The 25,493-nt window shown below is 54.2% G+C and overlaps 2 protein-coding genes and 1 long non-coding RNA gene across 6 annotated transcripts in view; 1 reads left to right on the forward strand and 2 right to left on the reverse strand.

Moving 5' to 3' along the window:
- On the reverse strand, positions 1-13,498 carry CEL (carboxyl ester lipase). The gene is made up of 12 exons (XM_068155937.1): positions 13,415-13,498; positions 5,556-5,882; positions 4,660-4,810; positions 3,755-3,877; positions 3,202-3,399; positions 2,977-3,107; positions 2,458-2,565; positions 2,102-2,219; positions 1,813-1,999; positions 1,090-1,293; positions 709-906; positions 1-212 (listed from the first exon to the last, which is right to left on the reverse strand). The coding sequence occupies exons 2-12, from the start codon at positions 5,619-5,621 to the stop codon at positions 8-10; spliced, it is 1,689 nt and encodes a 562-aa protein (XP_068012038.1). The 5' UTR covers positions 5,622-5,882; positions 13,415-13,498; the 3' UTR covers positions 1-7.
- LOC137449921 (uncharacterized) overlaps positions 8,685-25,493 on the forward strand; it is a 24,556-nt gene continuing 7,747 nt past the window's right edge. The window contains exon 1 of one of the 2 annotated variants that reach the window (XR_010989516.1): positions 8,685-8,891. This is a non-coding gene — a long non-coding RNA (uncharacterized lncRNA). Of the gene's footprint in view, positions 8,892-22,397; positions 22,570-25,493 lie in introns of those variants that run through there. The other variant, XR_010989515.1, reaches the window with a different exon arrangement.
- Positions 18,097-25,493, reverse strand: part of GFI1B (growth factor independent 1B transcriptional repressor) — a 15,033-nt gene continuing 7,636 nt past the window's right edge. For 2 of the 3 annotated variants that reach the window (XM_068155941.1, XM_068155938.1), the window contains exons 2-7: positions 24,769-24,896; positions 23,446-23,592; positions 22,630-22,892; positions 22,244-22,381; positions 21,621-21,786; positions 18,097-20,762 (exon numbers count right to left, since the gene is read on the reverse strand). In XM_068155941.1, coding sequence (XP_068012042.1) covers positions 20,584-20,762; positions 21,621-21,786; positions 22,244-22,381; positions 22,630-22,892; positions 23,446-23,592; positions 24,769-24,883 — 1,008 coding nt within the window. In that variant the 5' untranslated portion in view covers positions 24,884-24,896 and the 3' untranslated portion in view covers positions 18,097-20,583. The remainder of the gene's footprint in view (positions 20,763-21,620; positions 21,787-22,243; positions 22,382-22,629; positions 22,893-23,445; positions 23,593-24,768; positions 24,897-25,493) is intronic. The other variant, XM_068155939.1, reaches the window with a different exon arrangement.

The raw sequence follows: 25,493 nt of genomic DNA on the forward strand, positions 1-25,493 counted from the left end.
CTTAGCTTCACATCAGGTCCTCAGGCGTGGAGTTGTCAGTAACCAGAGGCAGACTGCGGTAGACTGTGTACCAGAAGTCCACATACCTGGATCTCAGATCCTGCTTCACGGAGTTCTTGCCAATGTTGTTGTTGATTTCCAGGTAGTAAGTGCCCTCTTTACTGTAGGCTGGCCAGTTGACAGGCACCTTGGACTCCCCTGTGTTGGGATCACTGGGGAAAAGAAGACAGAGAGGATCAGTTTTGTCACAGCAGCTCGTGGGTGCAGCGGGGTTTGTGGTGTATGGCTGGGGCCCCATCTGCTCAAGTGAGGCTTTAAGTGAGTGCAAAGACAGAATCTGCCTTTTGGAGAAGCAAGAGCAACTCTGCCTGCTAGGAGTGACTTGCTGACCTGCAGTCTCCTCCCTTGGTCCTCACAACATCATCCCTGGCTGCACACAGGGGCTTAGCTCCTGCCTGAACACCAAGGTTTGGAAACTAACTTTAAGCAGAGCGCACAAGTTCTGAATGTGTTTCTGCTGTCCCTAGGGGTTCTCTGGATGAGAAGGATCCAGGGCAAACTCTACCAGTGAGAGAGACAGAACCAGGCTCACAACACAAAGACAGAGGATGCTCCCCTTTTGGGGACTGCTCCTTAGAAGTTCCCAAGCAGAAGCAGCAAGGCCAAAGTGCTGCAGGGAGCCCCAAATGTGGAGCTGCAATCACTCACCCTGTCCTAGCAAAGTTGGTCCAGTAGGCGATCATGGCACTTGAGACAGTCCTGTGCTTGGGCCTGTAACCCAGGGGGGTGCTGAAGGGTTTCCCAAACACATACTGCAGGTCATCAGCGTGGTCTGCCCCCACCCAGCTTGGGTAGACGGGCATGCGGGAGGGCTCGGAGAACAGGTAGCTGTATGTCTTGGCATCCCTGAGGAGAGGAAAGAGACTTGCTAAGCAGCTGTGAGTGGAGACTGTGAGCACCAAGAAGCCAGTCCCCTTCCAGTTCAGGCCTCTGAACCCCCTCTTCAGACCCTGGTGCTGCAAACACAGCGTTGTTCCTCCCCCTCCCTGCAGGTGGGCTCTGGGCTCCTGTCGGGGCTGAGACTCTCACCGGGCGTTCGCCAAGTGCAGTTGCAGTGTCCGCTGTGTGGGAGCCAGGAAGATGTAGTCAGTAATCAGGTCTACCACTGTCCTCTTCACAGTCTCCTTGCTTGGTTTGTCACCCCAATCTTGAGTGTAGATGTTGTATGTCAGGGCGGCTCCCTCCTCACCTCTCTCATAAGTAAGTCCTTTGACCAGATTGAAGACCTCATCCCTGAAAGGACAGGTGGGATCAACTAAATAGAGACTGACAGCTTCAGGTGGGGCAGGGCCCATGGAAATGGATCCCAGCTCCTGTTGATATCCACATCCAAGCCTGTGGTTGACAAGAGTTTGGTGGAGTGAAAGCCAGGGATGCCATCCCAGCTCTTGGCTGTGTGTGCTTCCCAGCAGAACAGCTGGAGGCCAAACTGGCCACAAGCTCTTTTTGTCCACACAAAGGAATCTTACAGAGTGGGTGCCCAGGATGCCTGGGATGTATCTGCTGTGGCCAAGGAGCACCACGGCTGCCAAGCCTGTCACTGGTGCTGAGTTCAGAAGCACCTTAAAAGTAAGTGGGGAAACTTCCCCGCTAGCTGGTCCTTCCTCGTGAGGGCTCTGAAGTTGGTATTGTTATGCCCTAGGCAGCCTGGTTTGGAGGGACATTGTGTCAGGTCTATGCCCTTGGAGTCTGGGGGCTCCATGGAAGCTAAGACTCCCTCTGCCCAGGGTTTTGAGAGCATCCTTTACTCACTCAGTGACTTTCACGAGGGGGCGGTTGATGGCAGGCATGTCCACGCCGGCGAACAAGTGCCCGTCCATGTCATTGACCCCACCGAGGTAGTCAATGTCAGCAGCGTTGGCAAAGAGATTCTCTGGCATGTCTGGGAGGAAGTCTCCATCAACAACAGGAGTGACAGTGAGGGAGTGAACCATAGGACCTGCAGCAGGAGACACAACCAGAGCCTGTCAGGAGCAGAGAAAAGGCAGACGCGCAGCCCCGGGGTGGGTGGTGGACCACAAACATGGGCCCAGGGCCGTACCAGGCAGGTGCAGCAGGTCCAGGTTGTAGGCCAAGGTCAGAGCCCTGGGGCTGGAGAGACGCAGGCACTGAGCCAGGACGGTGGTGTTGTGTGTGGGGCAGCCAACCTTCTCCCCAATCTGCAGGAGGAGAAAGAGAAACCTCCCAGGCACTGCCCTCTCAAGCCAGGCTTCACAGAGCCAGAGGTTGGGTGTCATTCAAAGCAGCACATTTGCCAAGCTGTGTGCTGGGCAGCATGGCTCTGACTGAATCCCATGCCAGTGATGCTCTTCTTTCCAAAGCCTTTGCTAGCTCTGCTCTTCTCTAAGGCAGCCCTTGTTTTGTTCTCCCTTCCCTCAAACAAGACCCAGAGGTTACCATTTTAGCTGAGGCAAGAGGATCCGTTTGGATGGCCCAGCTGCAGAGGCCGACGCCGCTCTGGGTGATGGCTCTCTTGAACAGACCTTTGTTCTTTGGGCTCAGCATCTGTGGTGCCAAATACAAACAAGAAGCTGTCAGGAACTGCCAGGCCTGCCCAATCCATCTCACACCTTGTGCACCAGTCCCAGGGAAGCCACCAGCTCTGGTGCTGTTAGCAGTCTCAGCAGTTGAAGTTGAAAGGTGATATGATGAGAAGAGGAGCAAAGCAGGGGGCAGATGGCAAGGAAATGCCACCTCAGCAGGTGCCCCCAAAGCAGGGACACATCTGCAGTGGTGGCACTGATGAAATGGAAGAAGGAGGAATGGCTACAAAGCAAAGAGGTTGAGCATCACTGTCCTTAGCAAGAGAAGACTACTCAGGTGATGAGTGTGGAGGAAAGTGTTGCCAAGGGGACCATCTCTCCCAGTCAGACAGAAGAGAAACAGCTTTGGTGGGATCCAACGAGGACAACACACCTGCAGGGACACACTGGCAGCACCAGCTGACTCCCCAAAGATAGTGATGTTATCTGGGTCACCTCCAAAGGCTCTGATGTTCCTCTTCACCCAGGCAATAGCCATGTGCTGGTCCTTCAGCCCGTAGTTCCCTGAGCAACAGAGAGCACCAACCAGTGAACAAGGGCTCAGCAAAGCCCAAAAGAGCCATGAGGGGGTGCCCTGGAGAGGGAGCAGCTGTGGTACCTGGCATGTTTTCATCTCCAGTGCTCAGGAAGCCCAAGGGCCCCAGGCGGTAGTTGATGGTCACCACGATGACCTTGCCCCTCACAGCAATCTCCTCTCCATCATAGAGGTAGTTATCAAGGAAGTTGGCTCCCTGGCTCCCTCCAAACATGAAGGCACCACCATAGATATAGATCATCACTGGCAGCTTGGTAGAGACTGAGAGGGAAAGATGAAAAGCAGCCTGAGCCACAGCACAGCTGGAAGGTGCTGCCCACCCGTGCCCTGCACCCCCTGGCTGAGCATCACTCCACCTGGCCGCGAGCAGACACTGTGCTGGGCAACAGCCTACAGCCAAGCAGGTCCCCACTGGGCAGAGGAAGCTGAACCTCCCAACAGGCTGTAGCTGAGGGACGTTGGTTGGCATGGCTCCCACCTTTCCCTCTGAAAAATCAACGCTCCTGCAGTTGTCCACTGTGGACAGCTGTTCACAGCTGCTGAGTGATGCTCCAGAGCAATTTGTCCCCCAAAGGCAAGGGAGAATCCCCTGCCCAGCTGTCTGGCCAGCACATACCCTGCTTCCTCTCTTGAGGGACCCAGATGTTCAGGTAGAGACAGTCCTCGCTCCCACGGACATCAGTCTGTGTGAGTTTCAGCTGCATGCAGCGATTCTTGAACGCCTTTGCACTCAGTGTTCCTGAGAGGAGAGAGGGAAGGCAGCAGGTCCTGCTTAGAGACACCAATTCCCTTGCTGTCCATGCATCCTCTCCTCCATCAGTCTAATGCAGGGGCAGCAAAGCCTCCCCAGCTGCTGTGAGCAGCCCAAGGGAGTGACAAAGTGTGGCCCTCATCCACGTGAGCCAGCTCTGGACACCTAAGCCATGGGCAGAGGAGATGGAGGTGCCCTGCTTTGCCTTTATTTTTTTCATGTGGTTGCTTGAGCTGCTTGGAAAGAACCTTCCAGAGCCTGAGGAGAGCCTTCCAGTGCCTGAAGGGGGGTACAGGAAAGCAGGAGAGGGAGCTTTCATAAGGGCCTGTGGGGACAGGACAAGGGGCAGTGGTTTGAAGCTAGAGCAGGGGAGATTTAGATTGGACATTAGGAAGAAGTTCTTTACTGTGAGGGTGCTGAGGCAGTGAAATGGGTAGCCCAGAGAAGCTATGGACACCACATTCCTGGAAGTGTTTAAGACCAGGCTGGATGAGGCCTTGAGCAACCTGGGCTGGTGGGAGGTGACCCTGCCCATGGCAGGGAGGGGTTGGAACTAGATGATCTTGAAGGTCCTTTCCAGCTCCAGCCATTGTATGAAGCTATGGGAGACAGGCACAGACTCATGCCCCCCAGGAGACTCAAAGCTTTTTGTTGGTGCTGTGTAGTAGGTAAAAGCAGGCAACAACAGCTTTGGCTTGTCAATAATGGACTGAAGAGAGAGAAGGGGCAGCAAAACCCCAGACCAAAGGCATGCAAAAGCTGGACCTTACCTTCCCACCCAGGGTGAGGCTGAGGGTCTTCCAGAGTCTTTGTGGGAGCAGCAAAGGGGATCCCTCGGAAGATGTCGACAGAGCCCTTGAACAGTCCCAGGTTTTTGTTCTCACCTTCCACAAAGCCTCCCTCGGTGAGCACCACACCCAGCTGCATGTAGTACCATGGAGAAGAGAAAATCCATCACACCAGTCCTTCCCAGCACGTCCAACCAGCACCCCAGCACCACCATGGCCACCAAACCATGGCCCCAAGTGCCATGGCCCCAAGTGCCATGGCCACACCTTTCTGCAACACCCCCAGGCATGGGGACTCCAACCCCTCCCTGGGCAGCCTCTGCCAGTCCCTGACCACTCTTGCAGCAAAGAAAATTTTCCCAGTCTCCAACCTAAAGCTCCCCTGGTGCAACTTGAAGCCAGCCATTCCCTCTTGTTCTATCACCTGGTATCAGGGAGAAGAGACCAATCCCCACTTGACTGCAGCCTCCTTTCAAGGAGCTGCAGAGAGCAATGAGGTCTCCCTTCAGCCTCCTCTTCTCCACACTGAACAGCCTCAGTTCCCTCAGCTGCTCCTCCCCAGCCCTGTTCTCCAGACCCTTCCCCAGCTTTGTTGCCCTTCTCTCCATGCTCCAGCCCTCGATGTCCTTCTTGGAGTGAGAGGCCCAAAACCGAACTATTCCCAGAGTGACCTCACCAGCACCCAGTGCAGGGGCAGGGTCACTTCCCTGCTGCTGGCCACACTCTTGCTGACTCAGCCCAGGATGCCATCAGCCTTCCTGGCCGCCTGAGCACACTGCTGGCTCATTTCCAGCCAGCTGTCAGCCAGCACTCCCAGGTCTTCTCTGCTGTGCAGTCCAAACGCCCTGCAAAGCTCTAAGCAGATCTCTTGTACTCACGGTTGCTGCCCTTGCCGCCCCGAGGCAGCAGCACAAGGCAAGGCACAGGATCCCCCAGCGAGCCATGGTGTGCACACCTGAGGATACAGTCCCCAGGTGAAGCCCTGCAGGTTATATAGGCAGGAGGTTGGCTCTGTGTCAATGCCAAGACACAGTCTGGGCTCCGAGCTGAACCAGAGTAACCTCTCCACCGTTGTCCTTCAGCAGCCTGGGGTCACGCCATGGCTGAGGTAAGTCTGTGTGAACCCTGCAGGTGTTAGCTTCCGTGGGCTGGAGGAAATATCTCAGGCTAACAAAGCTCCAGGGAAGAGGCAAAGTGCTGAAGCCCTGAAAAGGTTTGAGAAGCTTCAGACAAGTGCAGGAGGCTGAGATCCTACTGAGCAGAGCTCATCAGAAGCCTTGCCCTGGTGACACCCTGGGGAATGCACCAGGCTCACAAAGCTCCAGCAGACCTTCCACAACTGTCACTGGGTGCTCACAACCCAGCCAGCAATGGCAGAGGGAGGAGTGGCCCCGATGCTCTGCCCCACTGCCTGCTTCCCTCAGTCCTTGCTATCTGCTGGGGAAGCCAAAAGAGATGAAGAGCATCAGCTCCTGAGGACAGCATGCCCTAGTGCCTGCAGAAGGAAATTATTCCCTGCCAGGAAGTGGTTTTCTGCTGCCTTTGTATCCAAGGTCATGGCTCAGGATTGTCACTGCCCTTGGAGAAGCAGAAGGGCAGCTCAAGCCTTGGGGACTCCAGCAGCCCCGGAGTGTTCTCCCAGCACCTCCTCAGACAGCTTTTCTATTTGCCACGTGGCCACCAGCCCAGCCAAGGTGCACTTCCCACAGCAGGCTGAGGGAGCCTGGAGAATGGGAGAATCAACCAGGATGGAAAAGACCTCAGAGATCATCAAGTCCAAACTGTCACCTGATACCTAACACCTCCTGACAACTAAACCATGGCTCCAAGTGCCACAGCCAAGCCTTTTTTGGACACCTCCAGGGATGGGGACTCCACCACCTCCCTGGGCAGCACATCCCAATGGTTAATCTCTCTTGCTGGGAAGAACTTTCTCCTCACCTCCAGCCTAAACTTCCCCTGGGGCAGCTTGAGACTGTGTCCTCTTGTTCTGGTGCTGGGTGCCTGGGAGAAGAGACCAACCCCCACCTGGCTACAGCCTCCCTTCAGGGAGTTGTGGAGACCAATGAGTTCTCCCCTGAGGCTTTCCTTGGAAGACTCCAGGGGGACCTTAGAGCTGTCTTCCAGTACCTGAAGGGATCCTTCAAGGCCACTTTGGAAGAAGTCTTGAGCAGCCAAGTCTCTGCAAAATCTGAGTATGGGACCCTTGTGGCTCAAGGTCTGAGACATCTCATCCTGCATCTGGAGAGAAGAAGGAGGAGATGCTCCCCTGCTCTGCCTCCCAGCAGCCTCAGGCAGGCACAAGGCACAGACTCACCGTGGAGTAAGCCAAATATGGCAAGAGAAGCTTCAGCTTGTGTGGGTGGACACTGAGGCTGCCTTGTACTGCACTCTGAGGCAGGATGGGCTTCAAAGAGCTGAAATAATACAGAGACAACCATGGAGCTGAACACAGCAGCCTCAGTGGCATCTCCTGAGACCTGGCAGGCAGGCTTTGGATTTGCTCATCATTATCCTCAGAAATAGAGACAGTGCCCATCCAGCAGCCACACCACTCTCCAGAAGGGCTGCTGGAGAGCTCTGCAGAAGGCACATTGCAAAAGTCATGTTCAGGCCAGGGGCACCTCCAAAGAAGAGATCCTAGCCCCCAGACTTTGGATACCTGCCACTCCTGCACCTTCCTGACCTGACATTCTCACACCTTGACAAATGTTTGCCCCAGCCAACACCTGAAGGGAGCTGCAGCTGCTCAGGACTCCCAGCACTCCTGCATTCCTGGCAGAATCAGCCAGCAGAGTCCTTCTCACCTGGCAGATTAGAGGAAAAACAAATGTGTGTTTAGCTAAGGGCACAGAGCACAGCTGGCAGCAAGCTGGAGTGGAACTCAGAGGCCTGGATTTGACTTCCTGTGACACAGGTCCATATCTCACTCAGTACCAAGGTTCAGCAAGACACACAACCAACCACAAAACCTTCAGAGGAGGGTCCCACCACAGATGCACGTTTTGGATGAGGTCTGCATGACACAGCACAGCACCCAGCCCAGCTCAGGAATAAGGCACATGCCCTTCCCAGCTCTTCTTCCACCTTTTTATCCACAGCTTTGGGGCAAAAGTTCTTCCAGGTTTGCTTGGGGTCCCTTTATCTTGATGGAGTTTGAGGACTGTGTTGTGGGGGCCCTCCTGAGGCCAACCAGTGCAGCTAAGCTGAATGGATTGTCTGTGAAGGTGCTGCTGAAGGACAGCAGTGAGAGAAATGAAAGATGCTTCTGTGGGAGATCTCACAGACTGTTCTGGGAAAAACCCAACCAGAGGGGGGTCAAGAAGGAGCAGGTGTGGTGAGCATGGCCACAGCAACTGTTGGCATCCACTCCTGCACACTCTCCCCTCAGCTCCAGCCCACTGGCAGCAGGCACAAAGCTGAGCTCCCTGCCCCCCACCCTGTGTGCAGTGTGCTGCTGGGGGGCAGTCATCTTCTCCACACCTCCAGATCCTCACACCTGGCAAGTCCTCAAGTGGCCCTTTACTGAGGTTTCTGCTGCCAGGCAGTTATTCAAGGGTGCCTGCCTCTGTTGTGCCGAATCACAGGGGATAAAAGCCATCAGGGCAGCAGTTTGAAGAGGTGAAAGTCTCCACTCCGCCCCTGAGCTGCCCCTTTCCCCTGGGTACCCCATGCGCAGCAGCTGGGATGTGTGGGTTTGTTCATTCTGCGAGGGCTCCAGGATGGGGCAGAAGCAGACCCAGCAGCCCCAGGCAGGCAGGCAGGAGCCAGGCTGCCTCCCCAAGGCGATGGCAGCGCTTTATGACAGCGCTTACCAACTGTGCTCTACAGGAGCTCAGCCTGCAGGGCGCAGCAGTGCCGCAGTTTCGGCTCCAAACCTCTAATCCCCTTGGCTCTGCCACTCAGCCCTGAGCCACCTGATTCTTGTTGGCCTCCAGAAGAAACCCCCGAAGCTGTGGGAGCAGGTGGGAGCACTGCAGAGGGAACACCTTTAAAAGGAGACAGCCTGGTTGTGTTTCCCCCTGCTCTACACAGCATCAGCTCCCTGGGGGAAGCCTGAGAGGAGGCTTTCTGCCTTGTGCTGTGGTTGCTTCCTTCTCATCTCACAGAACTGCAGCATTTTAGTGGTTGGAAGGGACCTTGAAAGATCATCCAGTCCCACTCCCCTGCCAGAGGAGGATCACCCAGGGCAGGTCACACAAGAGCACATCCAGGTGAGTTTGAATGCCTCCAGAGAAGGAGACTCCACAACCTCTCTGGGCAGCCTGCTCCAGGGCTCTGTCACAGTGAAAGAGTTGCTCAGCCTGGAGAGGAGAAGGCTCCCAGGGGGACCTCAGAGCTGCCTTCCAGTACCTGAAGGGATCCTGCAGGAAGGCTGCAGAGGGACTTTTCCTGAGGGTGTCTAGAGACAGGACAAGGGAGAATGGTTTGAAGCTGAGGCACAGCAGGGTTAGAGTGGAGCTGGGGAAGAAGTTCTTCAGTAGGAGGCTGGTGAGACTCTGGAACAGGCTGCCCAGGGAGGCTGTGGCTGTCTCCTCCCTAGGGGTGTTCAAGGCTAGGTAGGATGAGACCTTCAGCAGCTGAGTCTGGTTGAGAGGTGTCCCTGCCTGTGGCAGGGGAGTCTCTGAGGTCCCTTCCACCCTTGAGCCATTCTATGCTTCTGTAAAATCACTACCAGCCCTGTGCAGAGGGCAAACCCTGCTTCATCTCCTTCCACCTGGTGTTGTCTTTCATTGTTAGCAAAGTTTCACAGTGTCAAGAATCCAAACTCCAACCACCTTGTTCACACTGTTATTGCTTCCCTCCACAAAAAACCCAACTCTTTGCCAGTCCTTGGACCATGCCACTTCAGCAGCTTTTATCTCCCTCCTCTGAGCTGCAGGCTTTGCCCCCCTTCATCTTTCTAATCTGCCATTGTGATTTGTTCACTTGCCTGCTTGTTTTTCTCCTCCAAGAAGATTTGCTGAATCATTAGGGAGGAGGCAGGAGCTCAGGAGGCAGCTGGTGGCCAGTGATAAAACCAGGGCCACATCCAGCCCTCAGGGTTTGCAGCTGACAACCCTTCAGTTGGAGGCCTGAGTCACACATTCCCTTCCAAGCTAAGATTGCTGGGGGCTTTGGGATTGAGGAAGTGGGGCTGAGGGGGTGGTGCCCCCAAAAGATGAGTTGTTGATCCTCACAGCCACAAGGGTTGTGTTGTATCTCCTGCAAGAGGCATAATACACCTGCTCTAGTTGAAGATATCCCTGATCCCTGCAGAGGGGTTGGGCTAGATGACCTTTAAAGGCCCCTTCCAAGCCAAACCAGTCTGTGGAATGATGCTGTGAGAGAACTTGCAGGCTAAGGGCTAAATCCTGCTGCCTGGTGGTGGTTGTGCCTGCTGCAGTGGGAACACTTACCCAAGGAAATTAGGAGTTTGGTTTGAAATAGGTCATAGTATGTGGTGGCTGCTTCCAGACTTGCAGTAGCAAGGTGTGGTGTGATTAAAGATGTGCCAGAGCTGCAAGACACTCATCAGACTCTCTATTTGTCTCCTCAAGATGAGGAGAAACTTCTTTGGTGTGAGGGTGCTGGAGCCCTGGAACAGGCTGCCCAGAGAGTCTCCTGCTCTGGAGACCCATCTGGATGTGCTCCTGGGTGACCCTGCTCTGCCAGAGGGTGTGGACTTGATCTCCAGAGATCCTTTCCAACCCCTACCACTCTGTGATTCTGTGAGGAGAGGAAGCAGCAAACTCCACTGGTAGAGCTTCTGCAGCTGTTTGTATCACCACAGGGCTGAATCTTGCTCACTGCCTAATGACTGCAAGAAGAGCTGGGAGCTAAAATGCCTTGGTTCACTTCTCAAGTCTTTCACTTTGTCTCTACATGACCTCAAGTTCCTTTCTCTCTCCCTGCCCTGTGGTTTCTTTGCAGTAGTGCATTGATAAGGGGTTTCCAGCACTCTGTGTGGCACCCTGAAAGCTTTAAGTAGAAGGTGCTGTTGAAATGCAAAGCAGCATGAGTCCTTCTGAGCCCTCCAAGGCTGCTGTGGTGGCACTGTGCAGCAGGCAGGGGGATATTCTCTGATCCTCTAGCTAACTGTTTCCTTGAGTTCCATTTGAGGTGGGAAATCTCAGCTGTCCCATGAATACTGCCTCTGAAACCAGAGGTCACAGAATCACCAAGGTGGGAAGAGGCCTCGAAGATCATCAAGTCCAACCTCTTGCTCTGTCAGCTCTGCCCCTGATCCAAAGCCCCAGGAAAGGAGTCTTGTCCATATTTTTGTTTCTGAGTAACTTCCAGAAGTCAGAGGTGAAGTCTTGCCAACAGCCCTTGATGCTTTTCCTCAGAACAGAGTTTGAATTCGGGATGCCCTGCCTGTACTTGCAGGGGGTAAGATAGCAAGTTGGTCAACAAGGAAGAGTGGAGGTCACAGTGACCTGAGTTCCATTTCCAGCTGGCCTGCTCAACTTTGGGCAGAGGTTGGAAGGGGGAGACTGCAGCTCACAATGCAGAGCCCTCCCTTGGATGCTCTCTGTGGGATTTTTTCCACCCTGCCACCCCAGTGCAAGGCTACTGCCTGTGCAGCAGGTCTGCCTGGCCCTCAGCTGGAGGTCTCAGGATGTCTTCATTGCTCTTATCCTCACTTTGCAAGTGGGGAAACCTGAGGCAGGCTGGAGAGTGCCTGGCTCAGATCAGCTGGCAGTGGCAAAGTCAGGAATGCAATCCTCCTCCTCTGAGTTTTGAGTCTCACATTTAGTGTTCCCCAGCTGCAGTTCCTGGCCTCTCCTGGATGTTGCCACATCTGGATGGCCACTGAGCCTGACTGATTTACAGCCAGGCTACTACAGGCTGGATCTAAATAAGGAGCTGGGGCAGGGATGTCTGACTGACACCCTGGTTCACCATGACCACACTCTCAGGATGGGGCCCTTGCAAGAACAGGAATTCTCCATCATCTCTGGCTTCCCCTTCCTCAGCTGAGACAAGAGATAACTTCTATTTTATAAGGAGAAGAAACCAGCAGCCTTGACCACTGCTAAAAATCCTACCAAAGCCCCCAATATAGAAGGCTCTGGGATGCAAGATAAAGTCCTATTGCTTTACAATTATTCAAGAGGAAGGCAGAATCCATGGGGCAGGGACTGCTGACTCTTCATGAAGGAGCCTTGAACCTCAAGAGTTGTGTTGGCAGTGCTGAACGTGGCTGCTGTACTTAAACTTGCTTAGGAGCCCTGATGCACAGAGGAATCAAATGGGCTTAGAGGTTGCTCATGGTCTGGAGAGGAGCAGAGTATTGGTTTGGAGCAGAAACAGCTGTGAGAAATTTGGCCTGAGAGTGGTGTGGAAACCACAGGGGTGTGACTCATCTGATGTAACTTCAGATGTCTGCAGATACCAGGCTCCTTTGCTCTTCAGGGAGAGAAGTAGGTGCATTGTCCTGCTTTAGATCTGTGCTTTAGCAGGAGCTCAGCTGCTTCCTAGATCTGTTGCTTTCCAGAAAAGGAATTAGCTCTGAGGGATTAGCTCACTCACACTGGAGAGACCCTGGGCTGTGGTGCTGCTGCAGAAAGATTCCTGCCTCGTTTCATGGAGGGCCTGGGACAGTACTTGCAACAGGCAGCTAATTGTGAGCCCATCCTCCCAGCACAGGGTCAGGCCTTGCACTGAGGCCAGCTCTCAGTAAATTCCTCTAATACAATCAGGACCCAGGTCAGCAGAGCTCAACCAAAGCCCAGAAGGTGGCTGGGATGCAGGGTGACAGCTGTCCAGGCGGTCCAGATGAGCAGTGAGCTGCTGACAGCGTGGTGAAGCTGCTGATCCAACACCAGTTCTGTCCAAGCAGAGGCTGTGCCGTGTGGGAACCTTTCCTTGCCCTCCCTCTCCTGGCTGAGGGATATGGACAGGGAGCTTGCAGAGGTCTGGGGGAGCTCCTCCAAAAGAGGAAAATCTCTGCTGCAATCCTATTGATTTGGTTATTGCTGCCCTAAGAGTGGGTGTGAAGAGGCATTTGCTGACATCTCTTGCAGCTCAGATGGGAATGGTCAGGGTTTCCCTCTTCTATTCACTTGGGGTTTTTACTATGGGATGGAGCAGGTGCAGAGGGCTGGGACACCCCTTCTGCAAAGACAGGCTGAGGGAGCTGGGATGGTCAGTCCTGGGAAGAAAAGCCTCTAGGGAGACCTTATTGTAGCTTATTGTACCTGAAGGGGGGGCTACAAGAAATCTGGGGAGGGACTGTTTGCAAAGGCCTGCAGGAATAGGACTGTGGGCAGGGAGTTGAAACTGGAGCAGGGGAGATTTGGATTGGGCATTAGGGAGAAGCTCTTTGCTAGGAGGGTGGTGGAACACTGGGAGATGGTGGAGGTGACATTCCCTGGGGATGCTCAAGATCATCCTTGGTGGGGCTCTGAGGAACCTGCTCTAGTTGCAGAGGTCCCTGTGGACTCCAGGGGAGTCAGGCTAGATGCCCTTTAAAGGTGCCTTCCAACCCAATGATCCTGTGCTAAAGCAATTATCTGTGCACCAAACTCAGTGACTGGTGCTACTCTCAACTGTTGGATTCTCCTCCTGAAGCCAGGGAGGAGGCAGTGTGGGGAAGCAGTGCTGCTCTAGGCACTGAAGAGGAGCAGCTTGCTCAGCAAGCATCTGAGCTGCTGCAAACCCAACTCTGCCTTCTGGGCAGCCTTCCTGCAAAGACCCCATGCATTTCCCCAGGCCCCAGTGTTCACAGCTGCAAGTCTCCTGCTGCACTTACCAGGGCTGTTTGCAGGGATGGGGGCTCCCTGCTGATGCCTGGGTGGCTGACAGCCCTTTCCTGCCAATCTGTCTGTTGTTCAGATGAAGTGGTTGGAAAGTGCTCACTCTCCAGTTCCCTCTTTGGCTCAGGCACTCTGATAAGGCCTGGGCTGTCCTATCTTGCCCTGGGAGCTGTTCCTCCTCCCTAACAGGCTCGCTTCACCGGCTGACAGTTAGCAGTTGGCAGTGCTTGATAAACTTATCAGACCAAAGCTGAGCCCAGTGCATGCTCAGCTCCTCCCCAGCCCCAGATTTCCCCATTCCTGGGGACTGTTTTTGCTCTCTGCCCGCCTCACGTCTGGTATGGTGAACACAGATCACCCTTGGGCCAGCAGGTCAAAATCAGCCCAAGGACCAGATTGAAAAGTGCTTGAATTGAAGCAGCACCTTTTAAGTATTCCTTAACATGAGGAGAAACTTCTTCACTGTGAGGGTGCTGGAGCCCTGGAGCAGGCTGCCCCAGAGAGGTGCTGGAGTCTCCTTCCCTGGAGACTTCCAAGACCCATCTGGATGCATTCCTGTGTGACCTGCCTTAGGTGATCTTGCTTTGGCAGAGGGGTTGAACTCAATCTTCAGAGGTGCCTTCCAACCCCTACCCTTCCATGATGCTATGAACATCCCACTGGAGATCACAGAATCCATTCCCAGCTCTCCCTCTCCTCCTAGAATATTATTCACTGATGGAAATCCCTCTCGTGCCTGCTTGATCCTCTGTTTCTGCTCACACCCTGTTTCTCCATGCACTTGGCAGGGTGGTGGCTTTAATGTAGGAGTCTTGCTGTGCAGGCTTGGGGGATTTCTTTCCAAACCAGCTGCAGAGGGAGGCTGCTTTGCTGCATTCAGTTTCTCTCACTGGGCAGTGGCACCGCAGCGGCGCTGAGGCAGCCTGGCCGCGCTCGGGGCTGCATTGTGCGAGGGGCTGCGTGTGGCAGATAAGGAGGGGGCAGTCCCCTTCCTGACTATCTCACTGTTGAAATAAACAAGTGAGATGAAGGGGAGAGGGGGGATTATTATCCTCCTCTTACAGATGGAGGTGAAGCTTTCTGGGAGCTTCACAGTGTGCCGAACGGCTTCGGCGCTCCTGCGGTGCCCGAGGTCAGGCAGGAAGCCTGAGGCAGATCTCATGTCTCAGCTCAGGGTTGCAGCCTCATATCATTGTGGCCACAGTGGCTGTTGGAGAGAGGTGGCAGGTCAGGAACCCTGCAGGGATCTGTGTTTTCTTAGCCCTCATTCAGCACAGAGGCAACTGATTTGAACTATCACTGCCTCACTTTGGAGTGGCTGCTCTGAGTTGTCTTCTCTGCGTGCCCAGGGCAGAAAGTGGGAAGAGAGCTCTGCTCTGGGGGCAGAATGGGGGGTAAAAAATTGCATGTGGTGTACACAGGCAGGTCTAGCTCCCTGTCTGCTCCTGGGCTAGGCCCTTACCAGCAGGCAGGAATGTTTGCAGCTGTTTATGGGAGGCTAAACCCTTCAGGCTTCCCCTTGTGTGGGGTGCTGGTGGGCTAGAACCAACCTGCTGGTGTGCCCCCACCACCTACCCCTGCGTGGCCCTGCAGGACGACCTGCTCTGAGGACAAGGGACTCTGCTCTTATCTTTTGCACACTGAAAGTGTTTGCTGGTGAAGCCCAGGGCGGGAAGCAGCTGAACTCAGCAAATAAGGGTTTTTTCCACTACAATCTGTACCTAACTGAAGCCTAATTTTGGCTTCATCTCAGCTGCTTTCAGACCTTCCCTAAACATTGCCAACACAACATGCAAACTGTCAGGGTGTTGCCTTCCCTTGGATTCCACTCCATGGAGGTCAACACAAGGCAAGCTGCTCTTGTGGCCAAGGAGGACAAGGGCATCCTGGGGTGCACCAGGAAGTGTGGCCAGCAGGTTCAAAGGAGCTTCTCCTCCCCATTCTGCCCTGCCCTGGTGAGGCCACATCTGGAGCATTGTGTCTGGTTCTGGGTTCCCCTGTTCAAGAAGGACAGGATGAAGATGCTGGGGGTGGAACTGAAACTCTTATGATGAAAGGCTGAGAGAATTGGGGCTTTTTAGACTGGAAAAGAAAAGGCTGAGGGAGGATCTCATCAATGCTGATCAATACTTAAAGGGTGGGAGTCAAGGGGATGGGACCAGGCTTTTTGCAGTGGTGCCCAGGGACAGGACAAAGGGTGAAGGGCACAAACCTGAACATCAGAAGCTCATAGTATCTGTCAGGGTTGGAAGGGACCACAAGAATCATCCAGTTCCAAACCCCCTGCCATGGGCAGGGACACCCCACACTAGATCAGCCTGGCCAGAGCCTCATCCAGCCTGGGCTTAAACACCTCCAGGGACAGGGCCCCAACCACCTCCCTGGACAACCCATTCCAGGGCTTCACCACTCTCATGGGGAAGAACTTCCTCCTCACCTCCAGCTTCATTTCATTCCCCCTAGTCCATCTAAGTTCCATCTAAACATGAGAAGGAACTTCTGTCATTCAAGAGTGACAGAGCACTGGAACTGGAGCATGGAGGTGGTGGAGCCTCCATCCCTGGAGGCATTCAAAACCTGCCTGGACATGTTGCTGTGTGACCTTCTCTAGGTGACCCTCCCTTGGACTCCATCATTTCTAGAGGTCCCTTCCAAGCCCTGCCACTCTGTGATTCTGTAGCACAACCTGAAGGTGAGCTCCAGCTCATGCTGTGCTAGCTGGGAACACATCTCTGCTTCCTGCAGCTGTCCTGTGACTCTCTTCATTAGCAAGTGGAAGATGCATCCCGTGTCCCATCTTATATCTCCTCTCCATCGTGGTATTTCTGGGCTGCTGCTCTGAGCCCCTGAAGGCTGTCTGGAAGACACAGAGGCACCTCCTCTCCTTCTGACAGATGCCCGAGGTCATTGCTTTGCATGTCCCTCATTTGCTAAACAAAACAGCCCAAAGACCAGGATTTTCTTTCCCTGGCAATAAAGGGAAGGAGGTGTGAGGAGGACTGGGGAAGTGCAGGAGGCAGGGTGGGCCGGGAGAGAGGCAGAAACAATCAGCTCTTTCTTCAGCCACAAAGATCAGTTGAGATTTTGGGGCTGTGTGTGTTTTTTAATCAGTTTCCTTGATTGACTGAGCAGAACCCTTTGGGTGTTTGGTTTTTTGATGCAAGGGAAGGTGGTGGGAAAGGAGCTGCTTGCAGAGAGGTCAGAACTGGGGAGGATTTACATGGTTGGAGAGCAAGGGCCAGGTGTGTTTGGAGTTGGTCACAGCCATGGCCTCATCCTGACTGGTGCTGAGGATCATTGTGTGGATTCAGTAGCTCTGTGGATGAGGGAAGCCCTTTGCCCACTCTCTGTAGCAGGCTGTGAGTGGAAGGCTCTCCCTAGCCTGGTGTGGTGAGATTTGGATGATGCTGGATCTGCTTCCTTCCCTGCTCCTCCATCTGCATTTCCAGAGCTTCAGGCAGTGCAGATGGAAGCCCAGGGAACTGTGCAGGGTGCTGCTGTCTGCCCAGGAGCAGAGCCAAGCTGGCTCACTCCATCCTCTTCTTCAGGAGATGGCTCTCCCTGATCAGGGATTGCAGTGGCCAAGGGGCTGTGGGGTCTGCCCTGGCTTTTCCTTTGAGCTGCTGCCATCCATAGTCCTAAAGGAAGGCTGAGGCTCAGCAGTGCTGCTCTGAGAGTGGCACCTTCTTACTCAAGAGGAAGAAATTGCTTCCAGCCTTAGTGGAAAACTCTGTAAGTGAATTCCCTCTCCTCTTCCTCCCTTCTCAGCTCACCTCCTGGCTCTGGTAGTTGTCTCACTGGTGCCTCTGCCAGCTGGCCTGCATCCACAGCCTGTTTCTGGAGATATGCTCCCAGTCTGTGGGAGTGGGTCAGCCTGGACACCCTCCCCTCCTCCCCAGGCTGCTTTGGCCTCAGAGATGCTTTCCTGAGCAGGGCTCCTCAGCAGCACACTAGCTAAGGCCATGCCAGCTTGTTTCTCTGCTGGCTGCACACCCATCCCAAGCAGCCTTTGCATCTCCTGGGGATGTGCTCTGCAGGCTCCTCATGAGTAGAAGGGTGAGGCTGGCACTGCTCCAGTGGAGCTGCTCCTCAGTGCTTTCTGGGCTCAGCAACCACACCAGTGGTGAGAGCAGCTGCCTGGCCTGGAGTCCTGGGCAAAGACAAGGCAGAGCTGGGGTGATCTGTGCTTTGTTAGGGATGAGGAGCACAGCTTGAGGATGGAAGACCTCAGCTGCCAGTTGAAGGTTTTACCTCCTCTGTAGCATGGAAATCAAAGATAGGAATGGAAATCTAATGGATACAGCAGCCCTTGTTCAGCAGGCTCAGGAGAACCAGCTGCTGATTTGGTTTTATGAGTGGTTTTACAGGCAGCCTTGCCACGGTGCTGTGCCAGCACTTCCCTCCAGGATGGCTCCAAGTGGGGAGGTTCAGATGAGTCAGACACACCTGCAGTCCCCAGGACACAGACAGGGAAGTCTGTGCTGCTGTGCCTGAGTGTTTTGGGGCTGGAGGGTGTTTGCTCCTGAGCAGTTCAGACACTGAAATGCTCCTTGGATGACTCTGTTTGCAGACTTAGGATGGCACAACTGTTTTGGTTGGAAAAGATCTCTTGAGGTCTTTGAGTCCAGCCATGACCTAACACCACCAGTTGTGGAGGACAAGAGGGATGACAAACAGGGCTTGCCATTTTTTGGTAGCAGTTTTAATAAGCTGAGAGGAGTTTGGCTTGAGTGAGGCTTGTGCCTGGGTACCTGTGTGAGAGTGCTCAAGTGTGTGCCTGGGGTCACAGCAGGACCTGGGGACCTGGGTCTGTCACAGGTTACACATCCCCCTCCCCCAGAGTCCTTCCCCTGAAGAGGTTCTGGCATTACCCAGGGAAGGAAAGCAAAGTTTTAACAGGGGCTGTGATAGCATCAGCTGCTGAGCACACAACCCTATGGCAGCTGCTGTGGTTGTAGCTGCACAGCCCTCTTGCTCTGTAGGGCTGACTTCCTGCCTGTCCAGCAGCCATCTGACTCCAAAGATCCATGTCCCCTGAAATCAGCCTCTCAGTGTTGTTTGTGGCTGTTCTGGCCCTGCTCCCTGAGTTTCCAAAGGTCAGGGGTTGGAACAGGCTGCCCAGGGAGGCGGTGGAGTCGCCACCCCTGGAGGTGTTCAAAAAGGATGATAGGTTGGGCACACTGATCTTGAAGGTCTCTTCCAACCTGGTTTATTCTATTCTAAAGGTGTGGCCATGGCCCCTGGGGCCCTGGTTTAGTGGTCATGGTGGGTTGAAGGTTGGACTGGATGACCTTAGAGGTCTTTTCCAACCCAAACAGTTCCATGATTCTCTGGTTTGGCTTTGCTCCTATCTAAGTTTGGGAGCTTTGTTCTGCCTGGGAGCTTCCACCCTTACTTCCACTCAAACCATCTGGGGCAGTGCTGTGTTTTCTCCCTTCTCCTTTCCCCCTCCATCCCCACCACCTGCACCTCCAGAGCCTTTCCTGAAATGGGTGTTTTGGAGAGGAAAGACACTGTGAGCCCAGGGACTGTGAGGGAACAGATTTATCAGCTCAGCCCCAGCAGGCTTGTACATCTTGTCACTGGCTGATAGAGTGCAGTAAAAATACCCATTAGAATATGTATAAATACATATTTACAGGCTACAAGTAAAGGCAGGAGCACAGACTCTGCTTGGAGCTTCCAGAATGCATATTAATGACTAACAGCTTAGGCACAGCATAGAACAGGAGCAAGTACACTTTGGGGCTGGGGAGGAGAACTTTGGACTCATGGCAGGGTAGCTGAGGGCAGGACAGGCCTCTTCTGGCAGTAAATTGGTTTCCCACTCAGGCAGTTTCTTCTTTGCCCATGGTGGTGACTCTCATAAGCATTTGGAGTGCAGCTGCTGCAGGCAGCAGCCCCTGCTCCAGGCTGCTTCCCACCCCTGGCGTTGTCCAAGGCCACTTGCTTGGGGATGGAGGTGTGGAGTGGGCTGTGTGCTGCCACAGTGTCCTGCTTAACTGAGAGCACTTTGTCCTTCCTCTTAAGGACTGGAGGGACTCTACAGACCTGAGTCAACGACTCCACATCACCAGGAGGGTGGAGAAATGAAAGCCCCATGCAGCGACTTGCCCAAGGTTATGTAGGGCAGCTGGCTCTTGGCTTGTGCCAGTGCTTTGCTTCAACCAACCCTTAGCCCTGGAAGGAGGAGGAAACACCACTGCTCTCTCTGTAAAGTATTTGTTAGCTACTGGAATGCTCTGCCAGTGTCTCCAGGCCACTTCCTCCTCCAAGAGAGTGGCTGGAAAGCAGAACTCTTGCTTGACATTGATATCCAAGGGGCATTCCTGACCACCCAGTGACCCAGGTTTGCCCAGGACAGCTTCAAATTCCTATGCAGTGAAATACTGTGGGACACAGCAGCCTGGATTCCCAGAGCAGCATGGTACTGAGGCATGGGCAAGGTTAGTTGTGCCAGGCATGGCTCTTCCTGGAGCTTGTTTGGTTGCCACTCACCCCAGATCTTTGCAGCATGGTGCATGTGAGGAATGCATTTAGAGACCCTTGTTACCAGCTAGGGATAGGAGTTGGCTTTTCAGTATTTTCCTCCCACTCCAGGCTAAAAATACAACAGAGTTAAGTTGTCATTTGAGCACAGTAAATGCTCTGCTGAAAGAAAATCACTTTAGGGGTTTGCTGCCCAAACTTATGACCTGGGCAAGTCTCTGACGAAGGCCTGTCTGGGTTGAACATAATCTGTGTGCCCCAGCCTCATCTTCCCAGCCATCAAAGCAGAACATGGTTACAGCACCAGCCTGGCACAGATTGTTGCTGCCCCTAGCCCAGGAGTTCCCACCTCCCACCCTGGGCTCTGCATGTGGTGTAAGTCCAAAGAGTGACCTTGGAGGAATTCCTCTGGATTTGCACTTGAGCAGAAGATGAGAGAGCTGGGCTGGTACCTGCTGCAGTTGAGAAGTGAGAGCTCCCACAGGCTTCTTTGTCACCTGCTGGGATGTGCAAGGCCCTGGGGTGCTGGAGCCCCAAAGCCAAGGACAGTGCCCAGGAAGCTGTGTGAGCTTCATGAAGCGGGCAGCACCATGCTGGCTGGAGGTGCTGGGGAGGGTCTCCTTCCCTGGAGCGTGCACTGGCAGGGGGAGCTCCAGCAATGGCCTGGAGCCATCCCTCACTTGAGGCTGTGCTGGGTCTCTCTGTGCCGCCGCAGATCCACCTTGCGCTGGAAGCCTTTGGCGCAGAGCTCGCAGCTGAAGGGCTTGAAGCCGGTGTGCTTGCGGCTGTGAGTGATCAGGTTGGAGCTCTGGCTGAAGGCCTTGCCACAGACCTGGCATTTGTGAGGCTTCTCCCCTGCAGGGCAGAGAAAAATAGCAAGAAAAACTCTGAGAGGGGAGAAGGGAGCTGGAAATGGCCTTCAGCAGGCTCAGACCTGACCTGCTGCATCTGTGTCCAGCCCCAGGGTCCTGCTCATGTGCACACTGAGCCAGCACCACGGGGTGAGAACAACCAGAGGCAGCTTCCTCCAGCTGTGTGACCCACACCCTGCCTGCATCCAGGGCTGGGGACAACCGTGGCATGCATCAAAGGCTGGTCAGTAACCACCTCCTTGTCCCACAGAGGAGGGCATGTGTCTCAGGGATGTTTAGACCTTCTGTGGTCCTACTGTGCAGGGAAGAGCAACATTGCAGTGCCTCTGGATGCTGATTCCCAGCCCAGTATCTCTGTGCCTGGCACCATGATGGGCTCCAGTTGGCATTTGCTCCCTGGGAATCACATCACAAAGATGCTCAGAGGGCTGGAGCACCTCCCCTCTGGGGGCAGGCTGAGAGAGTTGGGGTTCTTCAGCCTGGAGAAGAGAAGGCTCCAGGGAGAGCTTAGAGCAGCCTTCCAGCACCTGAAGGGGCTCCAGGAGAGCTGGGGAGGGACTTTTTGCAAGGACCTGTAGTGACAGGACAAGGGGGAATGGATTGAAGCTTGAGGAGGGCAGATTTAGGTTGGATACTAGGAAGACATTCTTTCCAGGGAGAGTGGGGAGACAGTGGAACAGTTTGTCCAGGGAGGTTCAAGGCAAGGTTGGTCATGGCCTTGAGCAGCTTGGTCTGGTGAGAGGTGTCCCTGCCCATGGCAGGGGGGGTTGGAACTGCATGCTCTTTAAGGTCCCTTCTATCCCAACCCATTTTATGGGTCTCTGGCTGTGGTGCTGCTCACCAGTGTGGATGTAGGTGTGCTTCTTCATGTCTGACTTCTGGTGGAAGCGTTTGCCACAGTACTGGCAGGGGTAGGGCCTCGTGTCTGAGTGGATCAGGAGATGAGTGGAGAGGGTGGAGGAACGTTTGAAGGTCTTCCCACACATCTTGCACTCAAAACTTCTTTCCTGTCAGGGAAAGAGAATCATAGGATGTCTGTGGCTGCAAGACAGAGCTGGAAGGGTGTTAAGAGGGTTGAGAATAGATTTGATAAGCAAATCCCCTGGGCTGGTGGCCTGATGCTTGGTGCAGTGCAAAGCGTGTGGGGATGGTTACTTATGGAAATGGGTTACATCTGCTGGGGTCACATCCTGTGATGCAGACTCCTGTGCCCTCTAGGAGGAGGTGAGGCACAGGAGAACCAATGGCAATGATCCTTCCTTCCTTCCTTCCTTCCAAGGAATTCTTGAGGGCAGCCTGAGATTTGTGGGACCAAGATCTACGATCTTCAGAGGCTCTGCCACTGAGTGCCAGCACGGTTGGCACCTAGGGGATGTCCCTTCCTTTCTGATGGAGTGAGCCACAGCTGAAGCCCCAGCAGGCAGGAGGGCTGGAGAGCTGGGTCCCTGGAGAGCTGCTACCCACCTGGGAGTGAATGTTGGTGTGCTGCTCCAGGCTCACAGCATGGCCAAAGGTTTTGCCACAGACGTCGCAAGCGAAGGGTCGGCTCCCACTGTGAGACCTTCGGACGTGGACCTCCAGCCCGTGGGGGGTGGAGAACACCTGCAAAACACAGTGGCAGTCATTTTTTTTTTCCACATGAGGTGGCTGTGCTTCCATCTCTGCTTTCAATTCCTCCTCTTGCTTGAGTCTTCCCTCTCGTGTTCCATGGGAACTCCATCGTTCCTGGTGCCCTCAACCCCTAGTCAGGAGGACAAGGAGGTGCCCATTCTGAGCTGCATGCATCTGAGGTATGCAGTGACAATCACCCCAGGCCCTCCCCACCCCTGGGGGTCTCCTCTGTGCCACACCTTGTTGCACTTCACACAGTGGTAGGTCTCCATGTCTGAGGAATAGTGCATGCTGTAGTCCAGGGGGGGTTCAGTGCTTGGCAGCAGGTGGCTTCCATACAGGCTAACTGGGTGCTCCAAGAGGGCTGACTGCATGGTGGAGGAGGTCTGTCTGTAGCTGTATGGCAGATGGTAGGGGTCCCAGGAAAAGCCAGGTTTGTAGAAGGTAGGAGTGTTTGCTGTGTTGGTGCAGTCCTTGATCTGCAGCCCTGGGAGGCCCATCTCTGAGTTTGCAAAGGAGAAGAAGTGAGGGTCACATCACAGCCTGCAGCTGGGCACCAGTTCAAAAGCTCCCCAGGTGCCACTTAATGCCTTGCCTGACTTGGGGAGTTGCACTTGGTCACTCCTCCTCCTTTGACTCAAACTCTGATCTCCATACAAACTTCCTATTAGGACTTTGATTTCAAGCTGAGGAAATATTATGGGAGGGGGGATGCCAAGGGACTGTGAACCCCCTGCCAACCCTGCTTCTTGTGGTGCTGGAGCAAGCATCATGGGGACACCTGCTTGGAACTATACAGGGCAGAGCTGCATTTGGATTTGAGATTTGGGGGCTCACTGGTTAGGAATCAGAGCACCACCCTTCAGGGAGATGCTGATCTACAGCAGAGCCACAAAGGGAAGCACAGGCTGCTCTTGATGAGCCCTGCCTGGGGCATGTTTGACCACTGACCTCGAAGTGAGAGCTGCCATTTACTGGAAATCTGGAGCCAGTCTCAGGGCTCCATAAACCAGCCCAGCCCTGAGCTCCTGCAGTTGTGGTTTTGGATACCAGACCTTGAGCTGAAGGGCCTTGCAGCATCCTGCTCAGGTACTGGACAGGGACATTTTCTTCCTTCAGTTCAGGTAGGTCCTTTTCTTGTTTGGGAACCACACATTCTGGCTCCTGGTTCTTGATGTCCTCTGGTGCCTTGTCTCCTGGGGCTGCAATCACACAGTTAGTTTATTCTCACTGTAGTAGTTTATTCCCCCGGCTGAGCTGGGGTTGTGTGCTTGGTTATGAACTCGGGCTTGGCCATGTGAGCCCACACTGCATTCCCTGAGTGAGTGCAGAGTGGTGCAATCAGCAGGCAATCAAGGTCTGCCCATTGCTGACAAAGGGAAATTCCAAGCAGGATGAGACAGACAAAGGAGAGAGGAGCAGGAAGAAATGACAGAACACTCAGTGTCTGCTACAGGTAGAGAAAATTAATCCTTGGGTTAATCTGAATTATTCTTTGGCTTGGAAGGGACCTCTGAAGGTCATCCAGTCCAACCCCCTCTGCAGTAAGCAGGGAGATCCTCAACCGGATCAGGCTGCCCAGAGCCCTCTCGAGCCTCACCTTCTTGTTTATCAAACTGATCATAGGGCTGGACTCTGGTTTGATAGCCAGGGCCAGAACAAAGGGTAAGCTGATCCTAGATTTGAATACAGAACATTTGAATGGTGCCCTGAAGGAAGAAAATGATTGCCCCAGCCCTGCCACTGCACGGATGGCTGTGGGAGAGCATGAGGAGGAGCAGAGGGAGGGCAGCAGGCAGAGCCAGAAGCTGTGTTGGTTGAGGTTAATGTAGCATAGAGCAGCTGAACCTTCACCTGGGAGCGTGCAGGACTCCTCTCACAGTGTCAGGACATCACCAGGATTTTTTCACTCCAGGTTTAAGCTTCCTCCATCAGGAGGAGGTGATAACAGAGTGAGGCAGACAAGATGTAGGTCCAGAGGGAATGTGGGCAGTGAACAGAGAAGCAGAGCATCGAGGTGGCAGAGCTTTGAGTTTGTAGAAGGACAACCAAGGGCTTAGTCCACCCCCAGCTGTTAGTTGCCTGACACTGGGGATCCTTCCCAAAGGAACTGCACACAGCAGCCAGAGATCTCAAATCTCCCCAGCCATGCAGCAAGAAGCAAAAGGAGGATCCACAGCTGGCTTTGGTGGGACAGAGGGGATTTGGGCTAGAGGAAGAGGGCACACAGCAGGGGATCAGCTTGTCCTTGGCCTGACATCACTGCCTGAAGCCCTTAGGTGTTCTTTACCCTCCCTCATCCCACTCCCTTAGCTTGTCCACTCAGTGACTGATTGCTTTGGTGTATCCTTACCAGCCCCATGGATGGCTGGACTCACCAGTGAAGGCAGAGGTCACTGGCTCCCAGGTGAGGACAGGCAGGTCATCGTCCAGGCAGCGGTGCTGGTGATAGGTGTGAGCCTTCTTGCTCTTCACCAGGAAGGAGCGTGGCATCTTCCAGCCACTGCTGGGCACAAAGACAGCAGGTAAACCTCTGTGCTCCGGGGGGGGGTTTCCCACTTGTTCCCCCAGCACATCAGCAGTGATGGGAATTAAAACTCTGCTACCAGGGACATGATTCCTCTTCAAGGTCTCTCCAGCCAGGAGTGGTTGCTTGGGTTTAGGGTTGTGGTGGGTCTCAACTTGGGGGAAAATGGAGAGCTGTGGAGGAGCCTAAAATAAGAACTTATTGTGGGACAGTCTGGCTCACAGAATGCAGAGATGGGAGAGCAGAGTGAAGCTGGGATTGCAGCTTACAGCATAACCACCTGAAGGACACCTTGACAATTTACCCCAGGGTTGAGGCATAGGCTTCCTGCTCCCTTTGTGTGGTAGTGGAGAACCAGAAGGATGTTTACATGCAGTGCTGTGCTCCAGACCACAGCTGTGTCTGTGGCAAAGACACATCACAAGCCAGGATCTCTCTGCTCTGGCTGCAGGACATGGTGCATCTCTGATCTCACTCTCCTTGAGAGAACAGAGTGAGGACAGCAGGTTGGAGGTCACCCTGCCTCGGTAGTCGTACTGCACCTAGAAGAGCACAAGCCCAAGCCATGCCAGGAGC

The sequence above is a fragment of the Melanerpes formicivorus genome, unplaced genomic scaffold (genome assembly GCF_026170545.1).
Source record: "Melanerpes formicivorus ecotype bairdi unplaced genomic scaffold, bMelFor1.0.p_v2 SCAF_33, whole genome shotgun sequence".
Taxonomy (NCBI): domain Eukaryota; kingdom Metazoa; phylum Chordata; class Aves; order Piciformes; family Picidae; genus Melanerpes; species Melanerpes formicivorus.